The sequence below is a fragment of the Ixodes scapularis genome, unplaced genomic scaffold, assembly GCF_016920785.2.
Source record: "Ixodes scapularis isolate PalLabHiFi unplaced genomic scaffold, ASM1692078v2 PGA_scaffold5__190_contigs__length_132052651, whole genome shotgun sequence".
Lineage (NCBI taxonomy): Eukaryota > Metazoa > Arthropoda > Arachnida > Ixodida > Ixodidae > Ixodes > Ixodes scapularis.
The window spans coordinates 129,767,505-129,788,355 of NW_024609880.1; the positions used below are offsets into that span (position 1 = coordinate 129,767,505).

The 20,851-nt window shown below is 44.4% G+C and overlaps 1 protein-coding gene across 1 annotated transcript in view; it reads left to right on the forward strand.

Moving 5' to 3' along the window:
- The window catches only part of LOC8031598 (ATP-binding cassette sub-family A member 2-like), a 68,187-nt gene that overhangs the window by 36,920 nt on the left and 10,416 nt on the right, over nucleotides 1–20,851 (forward strand). The window contains exons 8-12 of the mRNA XM_040213781.3: nucleotides 7,876–8,107; nucleotides 9,644–9,890; nucleotides 15,362–15,871; nucleotides 16,794–16,932; nucleotides 19,526–19,835. Coding sequence (XP_040069715.3) covers nucleotides 7,876–8,107; nucleotides 9,644–9,890; nucleotides 15,362–15,871; nucleotides 16,794–16,932; nucleotides 19,526–19,835 — 1,438 coding nt within the window. The remainder of the gene's footprint in view (nucleotides 1–7,875; nucleotides 8,108–9,643; nucleotides 9,891–15,361; nucleotides 15,872–16,793; nucleotides 16,933–19,525; nucleotides 19,836–20,851) is intronic.

Genomic DNA, 20,851 nt, shown 5'->3' on the forward strand with positions numbered 1-20,851 from the left:
ACCCAACTTGCCTCCAGATGGCACTGAAGTGCTGAGAACTACCACGGGATGATTGTCATGCTCCGATTGTAGTCAGTCATTGGTCTTAGACGGTACTTTTACAACAAAGTTTTCTATCTGGTGACCCAACTTGCCTCCAGATGGCACTGAAGTCCTGAGAATTACCACGGGATGGTTGTCATCCTCAGATTGTAGTCACTCATTGGTCTTAGACGGTACTTTTACAACAAAGTTTTCTATCTGGTGACCCAACTTGCCTCCAGATGGCACTGAAGTGCTGAGAACTACCACGGGATGATTGTCATGCTCCGATTGTAGTCAGTCATTGGTCTTAGACGGTACTTTTACAACAAAGTTTTCTATCTGGTGACCCAACTTGCCTCCAGATGGCACTGAAGTCCTGAGAATTACCACGGGATGGTTGTCATCCTCAGATTGTAGTCACTCATTGGTCTTAGACGGTACTTTTACAACAAAGTTTTCTATCTGGTGACCCAACTTGCCTCCAGATGGCACTGAAGTGCTGAGAACTACCACGGGATGATTGTCATGCTCTGATTGTAGTCAGTCATTGGTCTTAGACGGTACTTTTACAACAAAGTTTTCTATCTGGTGACCCAACTTGCCTCCAGATGGCACTGAAGTGCTGAGAACTACCACGGGATAGTTGTCATGCTCCGATTGTAGTCAGTCATTGGTCTTGGACGGTACTTTTACAACAAAGTTTTCTCTGGTGACCCAACTTGCCTCCAGACGGCACTGAAGTGCTGAGAATTACCACGGGATGGTTGTCATGCTCCGATTTTAGTCAGTCATTGGTCTTAGACGGTACTTTTACAACAAAGTTTTCTATCTGGTGACCCAACTTGCCTCCAGATGGCACTGAAGTCCTGAGAATTACCACGGGATGGTTGTCATCCTCAGATTGTAGTCACTCATTGGTCTTAGACGGTACTTTTACAACAAAGTTTTCTATCTGGTGACCCAACTTGCCTCCAGATGGCACTGAAGTGCTGAGAATTACCACGGGATGGTTGTCATGCTCCGATTTTAGTCAGTCATTGGTCTTAGACGGTACTTTTACAACAAAGTTTTCTATCTGGTGACCCAACTTGCCTCCAGATGGCACTGAAGTCCTGAGAATTACCACGGGATGGTTGTCATCCTCAGATTGTAGTCACTCATTGGTCTTAGACGGTACTTTTACAACAAAGTTTTCTATCTGGTGACCCAACTTGCCTCCAGATGGCACTGAAGTGCTGAGAACTACCACGGGATGATTGTCATGCTCCGATTGTAATCAGTCATTGGTCTTAGACGGTACTTTTACAACAAAGTTTTCTATCTGGTGACCCAACTTGCCTCCAGATGGCACTGAAGTGCTGAGAATTACCACGGGATGGTTGTCATCCTCAGATTGTAGTCACTCATTGGTCTTAGACGGTACTTTTACAACAAAGTTTTCTATCTGGTGACCCAACTTGCCTCCAGATGGCACTGAAGTGCTGAGAACTACCACGGGATGATTGTCATGCTCCGATTGTAGTCAGTCATTGGTCTTAGACGGTACTTTTACAACAAAGTTTTCTATCTGGTGACCCAACTTGCCTCCAGATGGCACTGAAGTGCTGAGAACTACCACGGGATGATTGTCATGCTCCGATTGTAATCAGTCATTGGTCTTAGACGGTACTTTTACAACAAAGTTTTCTATCTGGTGACCCAACTTGCCTCCAGATGGCACTGAAGTGCTGAGAATTACCACGGGATGGTTGTCATCCTCAGATTGTAGTCACTCATTGGTCTTAGACGGTACTTTTACAACAAAGTTTTCTATCTGGTGACCCAACTTGCCTCCAGATGGCACTGAAGTCCTGAGAATTACCACGGGATGGTTGTCATCCTCAGATTGTAGTCACTCATTGGTCTTAGACGGTACTTTTACAACAAAGTTTTCTATCTGGTGACCCAACTTGCCTCCAGATGGCACTGAAGTGCTGAGAACTACCACGGGATGATTGTCATGCTCCGATTGTAGTCAGTCATTGGTCTTAGACGGTACTTTTACAACAAAGTTTTCTATCTGGTGACCCAACTTGCCTCCAGATGGCACTGAAGTGCTGAGAACTACCACGGGATAGTTGTCATGCTCCGATTGTAGTCAGTCATTGGTCTTGGACGGTACTTTTACAACAAAGTTTTCTCTGGTGACCCAACTTGCCTCCAGACGGCACTGAAGTGCTGAGAATTACCACGGGATGGTTGTCATGCTCCGATTTTAGTCAGTCATTGGTCTTAGACGGTACTTTTACAACAAAGTTTTCTATCTGGTGACCCAACTTGCCTCCAGATGGCACTGAAGTCCTGAGAATTACCACGGGATGGTTGTCATCCTCAGATTGTAGTCACTCATTGGTCTTAGACGGTACTTTTACAACAAAGTTTTCTATCTGGTGACCCAACTTGCCTCCAGATGGCACTGAAGTGCTGAGAACTACCACGGGATGATTGTCATGCTCCGATTGTAGTCAGTCATTGGTCTTAGACGGTACTTTTACAACAAAGTTTTCTATCTGGTGACCCAACTTGCCTCCAGATGGCACTGAAGTGCTGAGAACTACCACGGGATAGTTGTCATGCTCCGATTGTAGTCAGTCATTGGTCTTGGACGGTACTTTTACAACAAAGTTTTCTCTGGTGACCCAACTTGCCTCCAGACGGCACTGAAGTGCTGAGAATTACCACGGGATGGTTGTCATGCTCCGATTTTAGTCAGTCATTGGTCTTAGACGGTACTTTTACAACAAAGTTTTCTATCTGGTGACCCAACTTGCCTCCAGATGGCACTGAAGTCCTGAGAATTACCACGGGATGGTTGTCATCCTCAGATTGTAGTCACTCATTGGTCTTAGACGGTACTTTTACAACAAAGTTTTCTATCTGGTGACCCAACTTGCCTCCAGATGGCACTGAAGTGCTGAGAACTACCACGGGATGATTGTCATGCTCCGATTGTAGTCAGTCATTGGTCTTAGACGGTACTTTTACAACAAAGTTTTCTATCTGGTGACCCAACTTGCCTCCAGATGGCACTGAAGTCCTGAGAACTACCACGGGATGATTGTCATCCTCAGATTGTAGTTACTCATTGGTCTTAGACGGTACTTTTACAACAAAGTTTTCTATCTAGTGACCCAACTTACCTCCAGACGGCACTGAAGTGCTGAGAATTACCACGGGATGGTTGTCATCCTCAGATTGTAGTCAGTCATTGGTGTTAGACGGTACTTTTACAACAAACGTTTCTATCTGATGACCGAACTTGCCTCCAGACGGCGCTGAAGTGCTGAGAAATACCACGGGATGGTTGTCATGCTCCGATTGCAGTCAGTCATTGGTCTTAGACGGTACTTTTACAACAAAGTTTTCTATCTGGTGACCAAACTTGCCTCCAGACGGCACTGAAGTGCTGAGAATTACCACGGGATGGTTGTCATCCTCAGATTGTAGTCAGTCATTGGTGTTAGACGGTACTTTTACAACAAAGTTTTCTATCTGGTGACCCAACTTGCCTCCAGACTACACTGAAGTGCTGAGAACTACCACGGGATGATTGTCATGCTCCGATTGTAGTCAGTCATTGGTCTTAGACGGTACTTTTACAACAAAGTTTTCTCTCTGGTGACCCAACTTGCCTCCAGTTGGCACTGAAGTGCTGAGAACCATTATGGAATGGTCATCGACCACAGATTCTAGATTCACTTTTGAAATAAAAAGTTTGATCACTTAAAATAATTCAAAATTATTTACATACGAAAATGTAATCTTAACATGGTGCAAACATATAGATGCTTACGGATCTAGATCATGTAAAATTTACTGAAAAGACAGAGGTTACTTCAATTCATATTACGGATGCAACACTGACATTAAGCACATTAAGTTTCCCTGGGTATATCTCACTGTGCTTAGGTGTTTCTGATATTTGGTGGCTTAGCCTGAATTTCCCTTTCCCGTAATGAAACTATACTGAATTTGTACGAACTGCATTCTGTTCAAGACTTGCTACATCACTGTAAAAATCAAGAGAACAAAGCTTAGAGACCGCTAACCTGGGCCGTGGAAAAATAAACTCGTGAAGCTATTCAACGATAGCTGTTAAACAAAAACTGTGTTGAAGAAAGTGTTGGGGGGTTGTTAGCTTATATTTCAATCCATCGGGTGACTATGACTGACCAAGCAATATGTTGTAAGCCAGACCTTCAGTGTTATCTAGAAAATAGCCTGATAAGTAGAATTTCAATTGTGTAGTTCGTATAACTCACTTCAAGAGTGTGCAATAAGACAAACCATCAAAGGAAGCTTACATAATTGTTTATTTAAGTGTGTGTAACTTTTATGGACAATCAAATCTCTTTAATTACATATACACTAGACATGTACATATTTGCATAGTTCAACAAATGTGTTTTTTATGAAATGGTAACTTGAGTTAGTTGGTAATTCACAAATAAAGACAACAGCGAGAAAGACAAATATGAAAATAAAAAAAACACCGCATGAAGCTTTCAATAAAAGGCGATTCTTTATGTATAAAGCCATAAGAATAAGCAACAACAAGAACTTTATTCCGACTAGTTCAAGCCACCTTTTGAGATGACATACATTGGAGAGTTTCAAGTTCATAATATAAGAGCTTCAGTGACCGAGAAAGCTCAAAATTTTCCCGATTGTGAATGTATGAGCTTGTTTCGTGTACGCCAACAGCCTAGCTACCGCCTCTCAACCTTTTGCAATTTGCAATAAATGCAGTCAAGGTCACAAAGAAGTTACAGGGAAAGTCTTGTGTAATTTGTCTAGTGCATTCTTCGATTATACCCTAACTAAACGACTAGGGTTTGGGTTATTGGTTTAAGGATCCCAAGGCTGCTCAAACCGGTCACCGTGGTTGCCGTTTTCAGGATATTGGCGTACTGGGGCATTTATAAAGTTGACAAGTAATCTGTGCCTGCGGCGGGACACATCGAGTAAAAACTTCACTTCTTGTTTTTTTGTGAACTCGACAGTGAAACTGAAGTCTGTTTGAGGCTGCAGCGGATGTTCAACGACGGTACAGTACCGTTCTGTCACCTTTCTAATAGAAACGAGTACGGTCGTTGCAAGGACCTCGCGGCGATCTTTTGACGACTTCTATTCGACGATTTCTAGGCATTTTCGCAGCTGCCGTGGCGAGTTCGTCACTGTTTTGAACTTCATCGGTCTCAGGCATGACTGGATTTTAGTAGTCATCTTACCTGCCAACTTATTCTCGACGATGTTTTGTCTTCAGCGATGTAGCGAGTGGAGCGTCCTTCTCACGTTCAGTGAGATTTGGGGCCCCCGATCAAAATGTAAGCACGAAAACTACTGTTACTGTCAAGATATTCTGTTATCAACCGATATTAAACACACAATCACAGATGTAAAGAGCATACATGTTTATTTAAAGCTCTGACTCCTGTTTTTAAAAGTTAAGCTTGAAAATTATTAAATTTGGAGACCTTAAATTCGTTACTCACCGAAGAAATACAGCGAAAAGCAGACGCCTACGACGCCTACAGCAGCAGTTTTTTTGTTTACATCACGTGATTCCTCTCCGCCAATCATGTTCGTCCCTCTGAGCGTTCCCTAGTTTGCTCTGTTTGTCCCTAGATTCCCTACGCAAATCCAGCGTTTAGCTAGGGGCGCGTCTGTGAAGCCGGCTTAACGTTGGTGCAACCGGAATTTAAACCTGTGCTTACCTAAGCTCGGTTTAGGGCGCTAAGCCGGCTTAGGAAAGCGCCGCTTTGGGTTAAGGTAAGCGGCGTTGGTGCAACCGGCCCTTAGACTGGCAGAGTGCGCGATGGCGTCTCGCCAATAGACCACCGGGTCAATATTTGTTTTCTGGGGGATCACCTTGAGCTCGCATTGACCGAAATCCTTTTGAAGTAAATGCGCGTCGTCGGTCACCTACCTCAGACGCGACTTCTACTGATCAAACACCTGGCTGAGGAGACACTTCCGAAATAAACCCGAGATTGCTCTATGGAAGTCGCACAGGCACTCAAAAGAACCAGAAAAAACACTGGCAAAGAAGGCATCCGCTATACCTGACGCGGGCAAACGTCTCTCGGTGAGCCCCGGCGTTTCGGCGAAACTGGCTTACCAACGGCCCACTTGTCATGACGTCGTGATAACGGCAGCGCGGAACGCTTAAGGCTTGTCAATTCATTTTGATGAGACGTCGGGGTGCAGTCAAAAAGACACCAAAATGCGTCATGGCGGCGTCTACACCCCCCCCCCCCCCCCCTCGCGTCTCTCATGCACGCACCAGAATTAACACAATGTAGTTCATAAAAGAGTTACATAATAAAGTCGGAAACAACAGTGGTGGTATTTAGGTAGCGAACACGGGAGAGGAAATATGTGCTAAAATATGCAGCGCAAAGACATAGGACAAAATAATTGACATAAGCAAAGTTGAGTGATAACTGAAAAAAGACAGGATTGTATTCTAGTGATCACAGTCTCATGCGCGCTGTCAACAAATCACTGGGTGGTTGCGAAGAAAAGGAGAACGTGACCCTATAGGAAAACCATCAAACAAAAATTGGTGTTTTTTCCATGCCTCATGAACATGAAGTGTATGTATTTGAAGCACCACAGGCTGTTTTCAGTACTATGTGGGAGTGAAAAAAAATATATATATCAAACTAACGCAATGAACGGAGTGCATTGAATATTTTCAGAAATGTGTCTTTAGGTGGCTCATTTATCAATTTCAAAGTTTATGAGTGTACGTTTCAAAACGACAATATAAACAAATAAAAAGCGTCTTTTTTTTATGCACAGTCATGAAGGCGTTAAGAACCGTCTGGTTCACGCTGCTACTCATAGATGGTGCCACACACAGTCTGATCTGCTGCATCTGCTTTCGGCTATCCACCTCAAAGATGATTTCAGGTTTTGGGTTATGTTGTGCTCTCTGTGATTATATAGCAGCGTCAAGCAGAAGGTGTTTGTGCCGTTTTTTTTTTTTTTTTCTTGTGCATAGAAAAAAAAAGAGTTATTCTTGTAGGGTAGATTGTTCAGCTAGTTGGTTTTGGAACTCGGAATACATTTTAGCACTCAAAAAACAAGGACAAAGAGACGAGAAACAGACAGCACAGTGCGCTTTGTGCTGTCAGTTTCTCGTCTCTCTGTCCTTGTTTTTTGAGCGCTGAAATGTATTCCGAGTTATTCTTGGTTTTCTTTTTTTCTTTCTTGAAACCTACACTTTAAAAAAAAATGAGTATCATAAATGCACACCCTATAACGACATCTTTGAGAAACATTGTAACTCAGTTCATTGACTTATTCATGCGTATTATCTCACCCGAATAGCGCTCGAGAACACCCTGCGGATAGTCAATGAAAAAAACAACATTTCAATGTCTTTGAAGTGTGTGTATGTGTGTGTGTGTGTGGGGGGGGGGGGGGCGGGGGTCGGGGGGTTAGCATGAAACTCTTTCCTAACGGCCCTATAGACCCTCAGCCGGCAGCCGCTAAGTAGGCATATCCGGTATCGGCGAAGAAAAAAATAATAAAAAATTTCAACCTGTAAATAGTAAAAAAATTAAAGAGAGACAACACAACAATGGATGACGGTTGGGCATATATTCTAAATGCATTCTATTGGCGTGGCGGGGGCAAAACAATGTTTTCGCCCATACTAGAAGTGACGATATTTCAGGCGACGCCCTTGTGAGTGGCGACGCCCTTGTGAAAAAGGTCTATAGATAGTGCTCTAGCCCGCACTGCAGTTAGCTGTGCCCACGAATATGCCTTTAATAGGAATAAGAAGACGATCGCACGCAGGGAAACATTATCTGTCTCCAGGTGATCGTCCTCGACGAGCCTTCGGCCGGAATGGACCCGGAAAACAGGCGAGACATGTGGAGCCTGTTTCTGCACCTGCGCAAGCGAAGCACGCTCATAATCTCCACGCACGACATGGAAGAGGCGGACACTTTGGCCGACAACATTGTCGTCATGCGCCGCGGGAAAGTGCATTGCAGCGGATCGCCCTCCTTCCTGAAGAAGGCTTTTGGTCAGCGCACCTCTTACGATCGTTCCCACGCTCCCAATGTGCCCACAAACAAGAGTGAACTGCACGCACTGATTTCTACTATAGGGGGCTAGATGGCACATAGCTGCTGTTCAAGCCTGGCGCAGGTGAAGCCACCGAAATCCTCGGTGCTTGTTCCGGAAGCCGGGCGTCTGCTGGGCTTGCTATGCGGAGAGCAGGTCGTCTGCTTGTCTCGAGGCCTACGCACTATTTGTTCCAATCATCCAATACGAGCTTGGCGTTCTGACATCATCGCAACCCTTGTGCAGGAAGCAGACGAACTTGCATTGCATTCAGTTGATGCCTTGGCACATGTTTGATTGTGGCTTTTAGTGGGTTTTAATAATACCATTTTGAATCAGATCCCTATGATAAGGCATATAAACGTGGAGCGTATACAAACTTCATCAACTAGAATCTCAAAATGTTCACATCGAATGACTTCCCACGAGACCTCTCGGGTCTGCACGAGCTGTGACTGCGCAAGAAGTAGGCTCTCTCCAGATGACAAGAAAACCTCCAGCGCCTTAAACGCTGTCGAAACCCGCATTCGGAAGAGTGGAAAAGCTTGTCAAGCGCTCACTTCCGCGGGACAATCCGCTAATTTCCGGTGGCTTCATACTTGCTTGCTAGATGCGCCACCTGGACCCCCCAGTGGAGATCAGTTGCCTGTGCGGACCATTCCGGAGCTTATTACCTGGGCGCAAAATGTCCAGTGATCGGTCTGCGGACGCATGCGCGATGTCTGATACTTCGAACAATGAGTGTACTGCGCACGCTCAGAACGTGTCCCGCAGCTTATTCGACGAAAATCACTCCAATGGGGACCTTCATAATTATCTATATTATTCGCCAAATGCACTACACATGTACATTCAACAAACATGAATACGCGACTTGGTAATACATTGGCTTGAAACTATGACCCATCTCATTAAGAGATAATATATGTCTCAAAATGAAGAAGGTTGTATTCACTGTCGGCTAACGTTACTAAAACACTCAGTTGGGAAACTCGCCTTTGAAACCTGGACCGCTGGCGTCCACCAAGGCCATACTAAATACAATAACGACGCTACCCCTTAGCGACGACTTAAAACATGAAAGTTGCTTTGTATGGCTACTGCTGGCTACTCGAGATGGTCCTGCGAGATGGCGCCACCGGCCCATACGCGACTTGACCTCAACCAATACCTGCAGCCGTGCAGTTCCCGGAGTGGGCGCTGCGGGAGAAAGGGTGGCGCTGCGATCGCGTTTAGTTTGGTTCTCGAGTACTGATTGGAGCCGCTTTTTTAATGCTGGCTCCCGTGGCAGTTTCCTAACTGAGTATTCTTGTAGCGTTACTCTCAGCTGAGAACAACCTCGCTATGTTATACTCCCTGTAAAAAAAAAGTTTAAAAATAAGTTATTTTTACGTGATTATAGACGTTATTTTTTTATAATAATATCACTAAAAAGAAGCTCCGATTTTTTGTTGTTTCCTTGGTTTCAATTACACACTTTCTCCTCTAGGCACAGGCTACAGGCTGACAATCGAGAAGAATGACGCGGTGTTTCAGCTGGATAGGGTGATCAAGATTGTGCGTCAGTTTGTTTCAACCGCGAACGTACAGAATGACAAGTTGAACGAGGTGACTTTGGATCTTGGAGTGAGTGAGCCGGATGGATTCACCAGCATGTTTGAGAGTTTAGAGAGGCACAGCGAAGAACTCGGAGTTCAGTCCATTGGTGTGAAGGTGACTACCATTGAAGACGTGTACGTGAAGTAAGTGAAGTTTCAACTTATTTAATCGAGGCTTGTAGCATTTATACAACGTAAAGTCATGTGTCAATAATAATGATAATAAAATTATAAATAAAATAATATTAATATAATAAAATTAATCAATCAATCAGTGTTTATTATACTGTCGAGAAACAACCTATCAGTTTTTGCGCTGGCGCACTTCAATAAAAAATACACTTGCACACACAAATACACCGAAATACCTTAAGTTCAAAGCAGCAACGCTGTCTACATGTTTGGTACTAACATAACAACAGATTCAGAGGTACGCTCAAGCTCCAAGACAAACATAAACCACAAAGCAGAGACAAGAACAAGGCATTCATATATTAGGCAACTAGAAATCGCATAATATTTTGTTTGTTAAAATAATATGACTGCAGATTTCCACTTTCTTTATGCTTACTCTCTGCAGTTAATTGGGGATATTAATATGTTAGAACGGGAACAGCAACAGTGTTGTAACCAATCTACAACCCGACAAAATATTGACCCCTTACTTTACTTATCAAAATTTGATCTTGATTCCGCAGTGCTTACGAAGAAGCTGAAATGAGTGAGGACTCTTGCGATGGAATGTCTGCTTCTGGTAAGAGACACACTTTTGACATGTGGTGCAAAGAACTGACCACCAATGTCAGGAGCGCCATTGTCGTGGTGTATATTGGCTTTTTAATAGCACACTCTCAAGAACAGCAGAAAAGGCTTACAAGTTTTCTGTACAAGCTGTTTGCGCCACTTCCGGCCGCCATGACAAGGGGTGTACTTCCGGTTCTCCTATGTTTACCTTCGGTTTGAGTGGGTGCGCGCGACTATTGGTTCACTAGCGAGCAATACACCTTTGGCTATATTACTTAAGCATGAAAGAGAATGTTAGGAACGTAAGTACACTCGCTGCACGTGCTCGTCTGCACTATAAAAAAGAGTCGAAGTAAATAACCAAAATAAAACGTCCGTAGAACGTGCGTGCGAAGGGCCATTTGTTTTAGATTTTTGCTTTCGAGCAATTAGGGCGGAAGACGCGAGCACGCCCAGCGCGTGTACCTACGTTCCCGGCATTCTATTTGATGCTCAGATAAGTCGGTAGAATGTCTATTGCGCGAGCGACGCCCCAGTCTCGTGCTTTTATGTTGCCAATGCGCACCGACACGAATAATGTCACACGTGAAGTTCTTTCGACTATCTCGAGACGAGGGACGCCAACGACGCCACCTAGCTTCGATGATCGCAGCTAAGCGGACGGTTCCATCCGAGACCATGACGGTGCTCGCCTACTTCGATGTTCTGCCGACAGATGGCGCAACGCGACAAACCCGTAGATGCGGCGCCGGCGGCGCCTCGATCAACCATCTCCGCACAACGATAGGTGCCAACCGGGAAAGTACGGCACGTATAGTTGTAAGCACGGCGCTCCGGGAAAGAAACCTTGAATACCGAAGCAAGCAACTCAAAACATTAGACAATGGGGCTTTACAAATACTCGCATCGCGCTGAAGGAAGCGTAATGAAAACGTTACGAAGATTATCTGCTACAACCAAGACCCAGCTCGACAACCCGCGCAGGGAAGCTGGGCGCGCATCTTCGGCAGTCTTGGGTAAGTTACTTTAAAAAAGTAATTCGTTACAGTTACAAGTTACCAAGAAAATAACAAAATTACAGTAACGCGTTACTAGTAACGCGTTACTACCCAAGACTGATCTTCGGCGCCTAGGAGAGGTTGGTCTCTTTAAGTCGTTCTTGGTTATATGGACCATGCAGACGGCTCGAATAGGTAGTTGTGAAGATTCGCTAGCACCACCTTCGGCAGATTTGTCATTTCTTTGAAGAACAAGTGCTTTTTCTTTTCACCCATGGGACCAGGAAGGCATTTCAGGAGGTATACCACAGCTAGTCCTCGGCGGTGAGACTCGCTATTCGCTGCGGGTCCTCAAAAGCAAGAAAAACCAATAGCCAGCCATAAACAACATACTACCCCCAGAACTTCAGTCATGATGGTTTTCGTTTACCTCCGCACACGCTATACTATGTCTCTACACGATGCTACAACTTTTAGTTCGTTAAATCATTCAATTTTTTGTGTATTTTGACGAGACTCGAGATGAAGAGCGTCATAGGTACAAATCTACTACGCATGCTAAGAATGCTTGAATGCGGAGCGCAAGCAGTTTGCTTCTTGTGCAGGAGTTGTGGTGACGTCAGAACGCTGCCGAGCTTTGATTGGCTTTGATTGGAAGGATAGTGGGTAAACCTTGAATGCTAAATGCCTCGAGATCTACCAACTTTTTTTTTCAGTCAGCCAATAAGAGCCTGGCGTCCTAGCATCATCGCAACCCCTGTATAAAGAAGCAAAAGAACTTGCGCCCCGCATAACGCTCTGTATACGTATTATCAATTTCGTTCATTCAGTTTAGAATAATTGTGAGATGCACTCATCAAGGGGGAAAAGGTTGGCTCGTGCTGCGCTTTGTTTGGGCGACAGCGCCCCTGTATACGATTCATATGCGCCTTTTATCCCGGGTCACAATAACAGGTATGTGTGTTTGTGCGTGTGTTTGTGTGTGTGTGTGGGGGGGGGGGGGGGGGGGCGAAAAGTTTCTATCGCTGATATCTGTGTTCCCGAGAAAAGGAACCAAGAGAATTAGCTAAATATATCTGAATGATGTCACATGCAAGAGCACAGGCGTGTTCGGATATAACTTCCTACACTTACTGCCATCTGTTGTTGTTGCTGTTGTTGTTGTTTACTATTCTCTAAAGCGAGCTAAAAAACCAATATCTGTGACAAAATGGTGTTTCAATGCTTCCCCGCGTTCAATCTCACCAGCAATCTAGGACTGCTTTATCAATGTCCGCTCCTATACCCCGCAGTTCCGAGGCGGCTGAAATACACGCGAAAATGGTTCTTCCAAATTTCTCATACGAATAGATTTTTTGCGAAATTCAGTCTGGCCACTTTGGTCACTATCATCACTGAAAAATGGCATATGTGCCGTACTAATGGCGGCCTTCTGTATACTGATGAAGGAAGAAGTTGAAGATGCTCCTAAGCTGATAGTTCGAGGCCTATATACAAGTGAGACGTTAGCACGATGTGAAACAGGAATTGAATGCAAGAGCTGCGTAAGCGTTCATTCCTAACTTGGGTTCAGACAATCTGTTAGTAGCACACAATCGGTTTCAAAGCTCCTTGATGTATAGAAATGTATTAAGGCGTCTGTGTTGGATGGCGGTCCGTTGTAACTGGTTGCATTTTTTTTCGCATTCGACACTGAAAGAAATTGAGAACGAGCTTACAGTTGAGCGCGCATTCTCGTCTGACTTTCACTTGCGAAAGTGACGGAGCCTGATACAATACCGCAAACTAGAGGCTCATTGCCGCCATTAGTACGGTAAAAGTTAAACTGCCATTTGACCCACGAGATGGACTTAACCTGGGAAAGGTTTATCGTGCGCCTCTTAAGAGCTAAGGAAACGCCAGGCGGCGTATCCGTGCATACTATGATCCCTCCGCAGCCAATGAAATTGCGACATTAACCGTTAAGAAGGCCGGTGTACCAATCAGGAGGCAAGGAGACATGATAAGCCACGCCTTCCGTTTCTTTAGCCACCATTGGCTCTGAACTAAACTTGTACGTAGTTCAACTACTCTACTCAAATTACGGTAGTTTAACTACTTTTCTAAGTTGTTTAGTAACTTTCGATTACATTTTTATTATTTATTAGTAACTTTCGATTACAAATTAGTAGTTTACTTTAATTCTTTTTTCTGAGGTACTTCTACTCAAATTACAAATTACTTTTGAATTTTAGTGGTAGGTTTGTTGGTCAACCAACGTTCCTGCACAAAAATAGAAAAGATGTTGGAAGATCAGCTGATATCTGCAAAGAGGTAAAGCATGTGGCGTAGGCAAGGGGGGGGGGGGGTAGTGGTTTCGAGGGTCCGAAACCCTCTAAAATGTTTACAAGCACCCCACTTCAACAACCCTGCTACGAGGCGTGGGGAGCGGACAGACACGTCGCAAGTAAGGCCCAGTAAATTCGGGATTCGCGCCGAAGACCGTCATTTCTTCCTGTCCCGAAGCTCAAGGAGACTAGATGTATTTAAAGAAAGGGTTTGTCTCCGCTTCTCCCCAACGTAGGAGCTCTCGCCCTCTGCAGGGGGCGTACACACTGCACCCTCACTCAAAGGAGTCAACAAAATGCAGCACCCGCTCTGAAGCCCATCCGCTCCTCCCGTAGTTTGTGCTGTACTTGAAGGTTCGCGTACTAAAGGGCAACGCCAAGTTGACCTCTTTGCGTTGCCTTTGCTCCCAAAACTCAGCATATGCAGGTGTTCCGAGATTTGAAAATCGTTCAAAAAGCTTAATAATTCCCCCAACGTTTTTTTGCAAAAAAAAAAAAAAAAAAAGATATAAATAAATAAAAAAGAAGCTGAATTGGGAAGTACTTTAAGGACACGGTACTTAAAGTACTATTTCAAGTAAGATCACAAAGCTTGTATTTTACTTGAAGTACATTCTCTGAGCATATACGTGTACTTTACTAAAGCATTTTTCTATAAATTTCTAAAGAAAGTAAAATTCCCGACTTCAGAGTACATTCCCCAAATTTGGGAACAAAAAATGACGTGTCGTCATGGGAAAACGCGCTATCGTCTTTCGAGACGTCGTCTGGTCATTTCTCTGAGTGAAGTAATGGCGGCTATAGGACCGATACAAATATGCGCCTTATAAGCGTATTGTGTTAAATAGTTCATCAGCGAGAGTAAAACAACGACTCTGTGGTGACTTGACTTTATCCAATATTTGCCGCCATTTCCAAAAAAAAAACTGATGCTCCTTCGATTACCCATGAGCAATGCATACCAGTTAAGATAAATTAAAAAAAAAGGGTATGAAAGGGGGCGTCGTGAAAGATTGTGTTAAACATATCTGTACTTTACGTTAAAAATATGTTGCCTTTATAGTACTTTACGTACATTTCACCCGGTCTACTTACAATACCTGAGGTTCATAACCTGTAACTGACTTTGTACTTTACTTCAAATACTTTTTATATGTGCTTTACGCAACAGTGTAAACAAGAAAAAAATTGAATCTCAGGCAATGGTAAACCTCAAAGTAGAAATGATACATCCGCAGTAATTCATTGATCGGAAAACAAAAAGTAGAAAACAATTAATCACGCAAAAGCAGAACCAGCTATTAAATCATTTATGTGAAAACACAAGCCGCTTTATATTTGTCTAGCAGAATTTCGCTAACGAATCAAAACATTTGTGTACTTTTTTGTTGCTATAGAAATATAAAAGTATCTTCAAAGGTAATTCGCTACTTTTTTACGGTAGTTAGTAATTTACTGAATTACTTTCCATTTTAGTCAATTCTTCTCTACTCAAATTGCTCTTGAGGCCAATACTCAGTAACTTAACTTAATTACTTTTTTTTAGCAACTTGTACATGTCTGCCCTCAACGCGCCGTTCGCAGACGCGGACCTTCGCGCCGTCAGCTGCGTCCCGCCAAAGCGCCCCACCGCTCTGGGACGCTTCTCGGCGCTGCTGGCGAAGCGACGCCTGTACTTCAGCCGCGTTTGGACGGTGCCCGTGGTCTGCTGGGTCGTTCCCACCCTCGTGTTCCTCGGCCAGCTCAAGCTGGAGCACGACCTGGTCAGCAAGAGGAACTCCGTCGCCGCCATGTTCAACTTCGTGCCTCCGATCGGAAGCAGGCAGCGTCTGAAGGTCGACACGCGGCTCCTCTACCCGGAGGGCAACGTGTTCCTCGATCACGACAACTTCTCGTCCGAGTTCGTGAGCCGACACTTCGGGGGACTTGCCGACGAAAGCGTTCCCAGACTGGTGACCCTAAGCTCGGCCCAAGACGAGCTCGTCTCGATAGGCAGCAGGAACTTTCTCGAGTACACGGGGGCCTACACGTTCGGCTGCGTCTTCTGGGGAGACCCGTGAGCATTGGCTTCCCTAATTTATTAACCCAGAAACCCAGAAATGACTTGTACTGTCATAACTGGTATGTATGACGTCTGGTACAATGTTTTGAGGGAGGTCCTTTTTCAAAAACGCTATTGGCAATAAATCGTTTTTATCAAAATGCTATTTGTTTTGTGGTCAAGACACGCTTGACCGATACTTGATTTTGGTTTGACACGGCACTTGTATGGGAGTTTTCCTATGTATTCGATTGTCGCTGTTCTAAACCTATCTGCGAAACTTGAAGTTTTCGAAACTGTTTATGCGTTTGAAGGCTGGCGTTAAAAATCGGAAAATTCTACACGTTTATACGGTATTCATTTGATCTTCAACGGACTTCGGAACAAAACAGTCTTGCTAGAATTGACGATCAGAACCGCTTAGAGGAATTTCCACCAGACATGTTCTAACATGATTTGCTTTTATAAATTTCTGTCCTGTTCTTTTTTGTAGAGACGACGATTATGAATCGCTGGTGTAAGTACACACTATATTACTCTCTCACGTTTGTGCCATAGTATGTAATACAGTCCATGCGCGAAAGTTTTATGTTGACGACTTATTCACTAGCACGAGTCTTGAGATACACCGTGACGAGTGATCGCATTCTACCTATGATAAGCTCTATACAATACTGCCGAAGTGTCTGGTGTTTTGAAAATTAATTGGCATTAAATAATACAGATTATCCTTAAGCGAGGGCTTTTAATACACGTTATAAGTTGATTTTATATTCGACGTATTACATGCGTCTTCAACGTTTTTCTGAGTTCATTTAGTATATAAATTTTTTAACCAGGAAAATAAAAACCAACAATCCGTCTAGAAATAAACTGATTGCCTTAAGTCGAAGGCTTGTGTCTGCTTTATCGTTTATATAATTTTGCTGTGTTACAGGCTAGAAGCATTGTGGAATCCTTATGCCACACTGAGCAGCGTCATAGCTCTCAACGCGTTGAACTCGGCTGTGCTGCGCTACCTTTCCGATGATGCGGGAGCCAAATTCCAAATGAACATTCAGCTTGATAAAGAAGAGGTAGGTGTTGCTCCACTCGATAGATGGATTAGCCTAACACGTGTACATGTACGAGATGGGATCAAAAAGTTCCGGGACTGATTTCCTAGCGTAAAAGGAGAGGGCAGAACAGTGATGCGCGCGCAGCAGGCGAAGGAACGAACCTTCGTGTCTCGTTATACCAAGGGACGTCACTCTGTGAACATTTGGAACTGGGGTACGCTAGTTTGTTTGACCACATGCACGAGCATAACGGCAATCTCTCCATAGACTGCATCCCAAAGGGAGAGCAAACATAAATTTTACATCAAACTCGACAAATCTAAAACAAAGACCTCTGAAATTATGTACAAGGCTTTTGTCAAAAAGCAGTGAGATTTAAGTGGCACTCGGGCCTCAAGAATTGTAGAACGTCACTGAAGTCAAGGAGAGTTCGGATAAGGTCGCCCTACCGCTCTTCGTCTTTCAGCGATGTTCTGCCGTTTCAGAAGCGCGAGTGCCACTTAAAACACTTCGCGAAATTCACTGTGTTTTGACGCAGGCCTGCTGTATCATTTGAAAGGACTCTGTTTTATATTTGCAGCGTTTGACACAAGATTAATGTTTGATTTCGCTCTGGTTTGCAGTCTACGGTGAAATCGCCATTGTGCGCGTGCACGTGGTCACACAAGCTTGTGCAGCGCAGCTCTAAATGTTCACAAAGCGATGCCCTTTGGTCTTACGAGACACGAAGGGCCCTTCCTTCGATTGCTGCACGCGCAGCACTGTGCTTTCCTCTCCTTTTATGCTACAAAATCAGTCCCAGAACATTTCGATCACACCTCGTAAATGCATGCAAGAGAAAATCAGTAACAGGTTTACAAACTTTAGTTCTCTTCCATTTTCTCTTATTACATCAAACAACTGTAAGAAGTAAGATATTCTAAAGCGTTTCCCACAACATCCAGGCGTTTAACTAAGGAGAGCTAAGAGACTGATGTTTGCTACAACACTCAGAAAGATATTAAAAATTGAAGTTTCGAATATGCTCATGTCGTTACAAAGGATAATAGAACAATATTAAGTAAATAATCAATAGTCTTTCCAGATAGCTCGAGAACCAAATGCCTCTGCGTTACCGGAAATGTCAGTAGCCTAATTCTAGTAGAGTTTAGGGAGAGAAGCTTTTTTTTAGTATCAGCATTTATCGTAGTTACGAAACCTGTTGCACTCTATCTTCGTCTACGCAGAACATAAAAAAAAAAGAAGTATGAATTGAAAAAATGGTTCAGTGTGAAAAAACGTTGATAAGGGCGGCGAGTACTAGCTGACTAACTAACATTTACACTTACAGCAGAAACATACGTGCGTGGTTTCCTCTTTTGCAAAACGCGCTGCCTAATTTGTTTTTTGTTTTTTCCGTAACTTTGTTTACCTTAATTTATGTCAGACGGAGCGCTCAAACTCGCTAACTTGTACTTCGTTGGATGATACTCCTGTTCCCAAACTCACGTACCTTAACAAGCTTAAGTGAAAACTGCTCGCGAGCCGACGGACGGCCGGAGGCCGAGGTGACAGTTAAAGTAAGAACAAGCGACAGCTTACAACATCTATGCAAATAAACTTGCACATCTGTTCTTGTTCTTTGATTCTTTTGTTCGGTTTTTCCGCTCAGCAGTACAAGTAGGATGGACGGTGCCTCGGTCTTTTTGCTTCTCCTTTTACTGTACATCATGCTTTACTTGCAGGTTCAGATTCAGACTTAACTGCACCATCAGAGTTTATGCTGAGCATACACTGCACCGGATTCAAGGGCGTTCATCTGTCCTCCAATTAACATTCTCAATTACGGTTTATTATCGCATTGGTCCAAGTTAAACTAAAAAGCTATTTCGGTATCTTACTTCAATGGCAAAACAGCTGGGCAGAAAAGGCTGAGGTTGTTTTTTCGCCGCTGAGATTGTATGCACATTAGGGTGCGATATCATTCGTCCTTCGCATTGATCGAACCGATTAAAAGAAGACTAATGGATGGTCTTGAGAAGTGCATCACGACTATGGAGGGCCTAAAACCGTTTATAATGAAAGTTTTGCCAATGGGTGGACCTTGTGGCCCACTAGAACGAGCCCGATCTCGCGATAACGGAAAATGGTGCCGCGTTGCCTTATCCAGAGATGGTCGTGGTTGGTTTACGTAAAGAACACAAGATGGGCGCCGGGAACACACCATCACTCGGTTGCCAGACTGCCAGCTGTGGTTGCTTGACTAACACGCGACTTCAAAAGGCTGCCTCCTGTAGTCACTGACATCTTAAGAAACGCATATTATGTTCACGGTTCTTCTTTCGTTTATCGTGCATTCTTATCGCTCGAGACCGCAATCTAGGTGGCTGATAATAAGATGATCGAGACTCGCCACGCTTTTTTAACTTGGCAATGAGTACTGTACAAACGAATAGAGAAGTGCCCAAAGGAAACCCACTATTCGTGCAGTTTCTTTGCGCACACCATATTCACGCGAACACTAAAGGCTGGTAAACACACTGGCGTAGGACTACGACCGACTGCGCTACAACCGGTTTTTAACCTTAAGGCCCTCCGGTCGCAAGTTAAACGGCGCACCCCTGTTGTCCAGAACTCGGCGGTGGGCTCTGGCTTGGACTTCAGCAAGGCCGCGTGGCGCGACATGCTCGAGGTGGCCCTGCTCATGTTCAGCCGGGCCGTGTTCGTACCGCTGGGCACGGCGTTCGTGGTGGCCGCCTCGGTCCTCTTTCCGGTCGCCGAGAGCGCCAGCGGCGTCCGGGCGCTCCAGCTGATGACCGGCGTCTCGGCGCTCCTCTTCTGGGCGTCCCACTTCCTCTTCGACCTGCTCGTCTACTTGCTGGCGTGGAGCGCAGCCGCCTTGTCCCTGAACCTCCACTACGAGCTCAGCATGGAGACCAATGGTAGCTTCGGGCCTTTGAACTCCGGGGGCGCATTCCAACGCGTCCTATAGTCACTGCCGCCTCGGCGGCTCCGAGGCAGAGCCTACGGATTCCCAGGTGGCGGGTTCGAATCCCGGCTGTGGTGCACGCAGAGTGACACGGAGAAGGCGCTGTATAAGATTTCGGTTGCACGTAAAGAGATGCTGAACCGAAATTTGGATTTCATAAAATAAGGCCTCAGAACCGTTCAACGGGACGCTACAAACTCCAAAACATCACTCATACATCGATATGGAAAACGGATGGTCGTATTTTTGGAAAAGAAAGGCGCGATCAAGCGAGGGATGGGACTTTACGATCCTCCTGGAACAGCTGAGAATGAAGGCCTCGCTTCTCTCTTTCTCGCCTCGGTTCACCTGCTCGAGAGGACGAAGCGAAGAGGAGAGGGAATGGGAATCGTGACGTGAGTTGTCTCGTTGGCCCTGTTCAATTGTGCGCCTATTTTACGAAAATACGGCCATCCGTTTGAGATATCGCTGTATGAGTCATGTTTGGGGGTTTTGCAGCGTTCCGCCTATCGCTCCACTCTTGTTTTCCGACCTCCAAATTTCGGTTCAGCTTGCCTTTAAAGGGATAATTCAACGAAGTTTGAAATATTCCCGTCGTGTTGAACTGCATACCAGGGTGCTAATAATTTGTGTCTCTCTTATACCGAGTCGCTCCAGAACGGCGTGAGGTGCAATTGTTATGCGGAATCGAAAATAAAAACTGCTTTGTTTTAACGAAGGTTGCGGGTGTTTGACACCCAAAATGTTTCAATGGTTTGGATTGCTTATTATGTATGTTGAACTTTATGTTTTGTGTTATTGGTAGTTTGCTATTCATTTTTATGTTGTGTTCTCCACCCCTGAATAGGCCTCATAGACAGAGGTGATGAATAAACTATATTTTAAATTAAATTGAAGTTAACTTTTTTTTGTGTATTCAACGTTTTTAAAGGAAGAAAAATGAATGTGATACATGTTAGCGCGAAAACA